The sequence below is a fragment of the Limulus polyphemus genome, unplaced genomic scaffold (assembly GCF_000517525.1).
Source record: "Limulus polyphemus unplaced genomic scaffold, Limulus_polyphemus-2.1.2 Scaffold8370, whole genome shotgun sequence".
Classification (NCBI taxonomy): domain Eukaryota; kingdom Metazoa; phylum Arthropoda; class Merostomata; order Xiphosura; family Limulidae; genus Limulus; species Limulus polyphemus.
This window is the reverse complement of record NW_013673980.1, coordinates 1-6,681: the sequence shown is the minus strand read 5'-3', so window position 1 is coordinate 6,681 and position 6,681 is coordinate 1. Positions and strand designations below refer to the sequence as shown.

General features: G+C 33.1%; 1 protein-coding gene across 1 annotated transcript in view; it reads left to right on the top strand.

Annotated features, from left to right (window-relative positions):
- LOC106475297 (2-phosphoxylose phosphatase 1-like) overlaps positions 1-4,458 on the top strand; it is a 5,519-nt gene extending 1,061 nt beyond the window's left edge. Inside the window, exons 2-3 of the mRNA XM_013935989.2 lie at positions 1,351-1,503; positions 2,352-4,458. Coding sequence (XP_013791443.1) covers positions 1,351-1,503; positions 2,352-3,604 — 1,406 coding nt within the window. The 3' untranslated portion in view covers positions 3,605-4,458. The remainder of the gene's footprint in view (positions 1-1,350; positions 1,504-2,351) is intronic.
- Positions 4,459-6,681: the final 2,223 nt, after the last annotated feature.

The window sequence follows — 6,681 nt, the reverse complement described above, 5'->3', positions numbered from 1 at the left end:
CATTGTATTTCTAAATTACAAGACATGAACGTGTAGCCCTTATAGATGACCCCTGGTCTGGATGTTAAACAGATCGGGTCATCTCAGAAACAGTTTCTCAGATGGAGGCCTTGACATGTCCAACTTATTTCTTCTGCCACTGTTTTGAAGATCATTCATGACAATTTGGGCATGTTCAAAACTTTGATGATAATGATAGATATCACATTGTCAAGTCACTTGCCCAAAGCCTCGGTGATGAGGATCTGTAGTAATGGGTGAAATTGGGTTACTGGCCCAAAATCTTGGTGAACGGAATCTATATATCAGTGGGTGGAATGGAGTTGCCTGCCCAAAACTTCGGTGAACAGAATTTATATATCAGTGGGTGGAATTGAGTTGCCTGCCTAAAACATTAGTGGACAGAATCTATATATCAGTGAGTGGAATTGAGTTGCCTGCCCAAAACTTTGGTAGACAGAATCTGTATATCAGTGGGAGGAATTGAGTTGCCTGCCCAAAACTTTGGTGGACAGAATCTGTATATCAGTGAATGGAATTGAGTTGCCTGCTCAAAATTTTGGTGGACAGAATCTGTATATCAGTGAGTGGAATAGAGTCATTGGTTCTTAGTGATCTATAACGTGGATCAAGCTAACTTTTTGCCTGTGTAGTAACTGCTGCTGATGAAATGTGGATTCACCACTGGGATCCTGACCCCAGTCAAAAGTCTAAACAGTGGAACCATTACTACCATCTGGTCAACATTAACCAACAAGATCATGGCTTCTATCTTCTGGGCTGCCAAGAGTTTACTGCTGACTGATCAAACCCACACATAAATACAATGGCTAATATTAGGACAGACTGATATGGAAACTGAGGCAGGTCATAAAGGAAACAATAAGAATGTTGACCAAAGGTATACTTTTGCTCTAAGACACCTGTGCACAAAGCTTGTGATGCACAGGCCACAGTTTGTGAATGTGGCCTCATGTAGTTTAATCACTCACCCTATAGTCCTGACAGGCTCCTAGTGTTTTAACACCTCTAGGCTTACTTAGTTGGTGGCAAGAGATTTGACATTAATGAAAAACTTATGGAAAACACCAGTCTTGCTTAAGCTGGCTACAGTGAATAGTCACAAGACTTCTGTGTTTGTTGGTATAGACAACTTGAGGGACAAATGGACATTAAAGTCAAGAGAGATTACAATAAAAGTAAAATCGTTACTTTAAGGATGAAATTGTTGCAAGTACCTTGCTCTATGAACTTTTTGACTTGACCTCTTAAATAGAAATTCAATAATCTTAACATTATTAGTAAAAATCTTTCCAGTTTCTCTAATTAAGTTCTTGCTTTCTATTTTAGTGCGATTCATAACCAAAGGAAGTGATAAGAAAGAAAAAGGTGTTAAGTTACTACAGTCGAGGTACAGTCCTACCGTGTTTAAAGATTTGTTTAGAATTGCTGAAATAAAGGAATACTGTAATCCTCCAGACCAGATATCATTAGGAAGTGAAGGTGAATATATATCTCTGTGTTGTTGGAATAAGTATAAGAATTACGTTATTACACTTAAGATATTAAATGTATTCAGATTATTCAAGGTCAATAAAATAACTTGGACATTGAATGAGTAACTGGATGTAAAAGAGGAAACCAGATTATGATCAAGGATCATTCTTTGTGTTATAAGTAACAAAGTTATTTTTTTAATCAAAAGATGTAACATGTGTATATAATATTAAAAAAAGCATATAACTTTTTATGAATTACATATAAAGAAAATTCATCTCACTCTGAAATTTAGTTCATACATTTTCTCTGAATTTCTTTTTTTTTTTTAAATAACTAAATGTATTTATAAATATTATCAAAATAAACTTATTTGTATCAGTTGATTCCTACATTGGCTATTTGTTTGATCAAGGTTGTTCTTCATGTATCATAATAAACAACCATTTCAAATATAATCATACACTAATCCAACAAAAACTCCAGCATCAAGAAAATGCTTCTATCATTAACTCTGTCAGTGAAGTTGTTTTGATTTATGTTGAAAGTAACCAACTGGAAATTCTCATATTGTTTTGCAATAACAATTTTGTAGTATTATAGAATTGATAATAATTGGCCTTAACTACGGCTCCAAAATCTTGATCTGTCAGTTGAGCAAGCAGCACAAGTCCCAAGCAGACAAAATATTATATAAGTGCCCTATGATTATTAAATATTAGTAGTGAAGGACAGCAACAAAAGATAAACTGGAAAAAAAGGCATTGAGAAATGTTAACGTTACAAGTGACTTTTTTTTTCAAGTTAATATTTTAGGGTATTATATTAAATCTCATCTTCACTTTTGTTAACAGGTCAAGTAAGAGATGGTTACTCTTTAGAGTTAGTTGCTGTGCTGGTCAGACATGGAGACAGGGGACCACTTTTGAAGATTAAAAATCAGTCATTAATCAACTGTGGTGTGAAAGAGCCATTGAAATACCCTCTGTTTGGCCAGTTTACCGATGTAATGAACTCGAAGCTAAAGTGGTATCGAGCTTCTGCTGAGTTCCACTCTTTTCCTCCATATCCATATAGTAAACAATGCTGGTCGGGTCACCTAACCCAGCTAGGAGCCTTGCAAGAGTTAAGGTTGGGTAGACTTCTTGGAAACTTATACAATAAGCATTGGAATCTTCTGTCACAAACTTGGAATGTTCAGAATGTGTTGGTTTTCAGTACTATGTATGCTAGAACTTTTCAAAGTGCACTGGCTTTTATGTTTGGTTTTCTGCCATCTCTCAGTCCAGATAAAAAACTCACCATCCATGCTGTAGAGGACACTTCATTCTGTGGAAAACATAACCTATGCAGGTGCCCTGGTTTGAAATACATGCAGGGACAGCTCAACAAAAAGATGAGAAACTTGCTAATCTCTCATCAGGCTGTTGTAGAACTAATTCACAAGATCAGTTCATTTGTTAAACCTAGTCAAAAAACTCCCAACATTACTCAGGGAGGGACATTGTTTGACAGTTTAATGGGTTATCTTTGTCATGGTGCCAAATTACCTTGTGAAACAAATGACAATTTTCCATGTATTACTAGAAACAAGCTGAAGAAACTGGTTAGTTACTTAGATTGGGAAGGAAAACAGCTTGCCACTTACCCTATTTATCAAAAGAAATCTCGCCTCAGGATGTATGGTTTCATGGTCATGCTCCAACGATTGTTTCACGATAAAATCAACAAGAAGTTGCCTGAACGGTTTATCCTGTTTTCAGGCCATGATATTACATTGGCAGCACTCAGTACTACCCTTGGTTATGCGAATGGAATCTTTCCCCCATATGTATCCAGAATTATTTTTGAACTCTACAAATCCAACAACACTTCTCTGACTTCTGTCTCCAATTATTTTATACGCATTTTATTCAATGGAAAAGATATTACAAAATATGCTCCTTTCTGTAAAAATGTGACAAAAATAACTAAAGGCCAACTGAATGGAAATTTGTTTTCTTTACTCTGCCCTGTTGAAAACTTCTTTGATTTTGTTAGCAACAGTTATTTCCACAATTTTGGTGTATCTTCATTTTCAGAAGCATGTAGGCCTAGTCCTCCTTGAGTAGGAGGCTAAGTTGCTGAGCTTTATTTACTCACAACATTTCAGTACAATAAACTGTTTAAGAGTGTTTTTCATAAATGCATGAAAGACTTTCAGAAAATTATCTTTAACGTTTCAGTCAGTGTGGAAATTTGCAAGAATTTTAGTTGCTGTTCAATAAAATTAGGGTTTACCTGATCAGTAAAGGTTTACTTATCCCAATTGGACAGTTGAGTTTACCAAACCTAATTTCAAATTTTTGGTTTAATGTAACAGGTTTTAGGACTTTTCTAGCTAAATCCGGTCTAAAGATTATGAAAATGTTAGAGAGAGAGATTTTTAACTGAATCTTATTAGTTGCTTGAGAAACCAAACTATAAATGTGTAGAAATAATCAATTTATAAAAGTTTGTCATGCCTTTCAAGAAAAGAATTTAATCTATATTTCTGTACAGATCTTTTTTTTTAACATATTTTAATCCCTTATAGATATAGTTTTTTTTTTAACCCTAGATAAGGTTTAATTTTGAGCTCTTCTCCAGTATTGAAATGCTAAAAAAATATCTCCACAGAGTTTTATTATATTATAGTAAATATTAGGGACATCATGATTACTCGGATAACTGGTTCAAAATTTCCTAACTGCTACTTGAAGCTGTTGTTTCCCGTTTTACTTATGCTGCCACCTGTGTAATGCTTTGATTGTGGTTGAAGTTCTGGTCATACTATGTGTATCAAACAGTGAATAGAAAAGTGTAGATGCTTTCCTGACACAAGGGAATACATATGAGGATTTACTTCTCGTTTTATTGTAAAGACTGTAATCTTAATGTTGGCTCGTCTGAATTATGTCTTTTAATGTACGAGTGAATAATCAAAACTTAACAGGAAGTAAAATATAGGCTTAACTAAACCTGCGATCTGTGTCAGCTCCACAACATGACCTCGAGAGTTTTTAAATGCTAAGTCAAATCAATTAATCAGCTATGAATTGGTTCAAGCATGACGAGTAAGTTGACGTGACATTCCCAGTGGGTATACTTTATTATTTAAAAGTACAGAGTCAAAACTCGTAAATGAGTAAACTTTCTTTATTAACTCTCAACTGAACAACAAGTCCTTTGGTTTTTACACCTACGCCTTTAGATACTTATTTATTTCTGTTCACTTTTGCTTGTAATAATAGTAATCATGCTGATAAGAGCTAAGTTTATCCAGTTGTTAATTTTTGCAATTCCTTGAACCAAGTAATATGATATCCAAAACTCTTGACGGTATTTTAATAACTTTGAACCTTATTATGGTTGAAGGCTTAAGTTTTAATTGTTTTAAATGAGGCAAAGGAAAATTCTGTACAAAAATATACATCTTTTAGAATTATCTTTTTCTGGTTTTGAAAGAGAGCATGGTTAGTGTGGTGGTATCTCTGTTTATACATAAATATTTTCTGAAATGCTAGTTTAATGTTTACAAATATTCTTAGGCTGCTATAAACTCTCATAACTTCATTGTTCTCGTTAGCTTGAGAATCTAAAATAGCATTTCTTAAGGTGGTTCTCAGAAGTGTGTTCTAATTTCAACACAGATGAGATTAGAAATGCTAGTTTTAAACATCATGTATACTCAGTCATAAGTAGAAATCACGTGTGTCTATTGGTGGGTACTTAATGTTTTTTTCAGAGTGTACTGGATGTTAATACATTGGAATCTTTTAATTCTGTATTGAATAAGTATTTTATTTGTATTTCTTGTATATGTGTATTGATGAACCTGATAAGTGTGAATTTTTCATTATTTTTGGATTAAAGGAATCAATGACTTTCTGGACTTGTATAAGGTTTTTATGAATATATTTGATTAATTTTGGATTAATGAATGTGGACTGAGTTCCTGGATTTAGGTTTTTTTATGAATATATATTTCATTCATTCTGTATTAGTAGGTATTATTATATGGACTGAGCTCCTGGATTTAGGTTTTTTTGTGGATATATATATGTGATTCCTATTGGATTAATGGACCTAATGAACGCATTGGATCTCTCTGTAAGATTTTGAAAATACTTTTTGAATAATTCTTATAATCTTTGAGGATGGTTGCTTAATTATTTACATGACTAACTACATGTTTACATGGTTGAGACATAATTAGGGTATATAAAGGGGGGTGGAGTGTAATTTTTCAAGCACTTCAACCCCTTAAGTTTTTTTAAAGTTTGTAACTAATACATTATTACTGTGTAGAATATTTGTACATAAAATAGTACATGCTGTGTTAAGACAAGGTCTTATATTAAGTCTATTTTCATGTCTTTATGCCATCTGTCTTGGTTTATCAGAAAACTGCTGAGAATATATCTCAAACTCAACATACAGGTTACATTTACGGTCAGGGGTCACAGACTTTGTTCCATGAGAAATCACACCTTTTTTTTTCTCATGGTTTCCAAACCAATATCACCCATAAAAATGATTTATTTTGAGTTTTAAAGGTGAAACTTGAAGATAATAAGCTTTGCCTGTCTTGAAATAACACTTCAACAAAATGTTATGAGTTTACTAAGTGAGAGCGAAGAACCTCAATTTCTTAAGACATAATTTTATTACTTTAATTTCTTCTTTATTTTAAGTTGATTGTAAAACTGGAACAATTCTTTTTTTTAGAATTTTTGAACTATTTATTTTTTTATTATAACGTTGGATTTATTATTGTGCAAGTGGAGTAATTGGTAGGACACATTCCATTTAATGATGACACTTGTTCTGAAATATGTGTTATCTGGTTTACTTTTATCAGTTGTAGAGAAAGATCTAGCAAGGTTATATAGGAATAAACTTAGAATGTGAAGATGTCTTTACATACTGCTTTGTTCTATGTCAAGACAGAGACTAATAACTAAGCTTTTGATGCATTCCCATGTTTATTACATCAGTGTCTTTATTAGTAACTTGATTACTGTCTCCCATGTTTATTACATCAGTGTCTTTATTAGTAACTTGATTATTGTCTCCCATGTTTATTACATCAGTGTCTTTATTAGTAACTTGATTATTGTCTCCCATGTTTATTACATCAATGTCTTTATTAGTAACTTGATT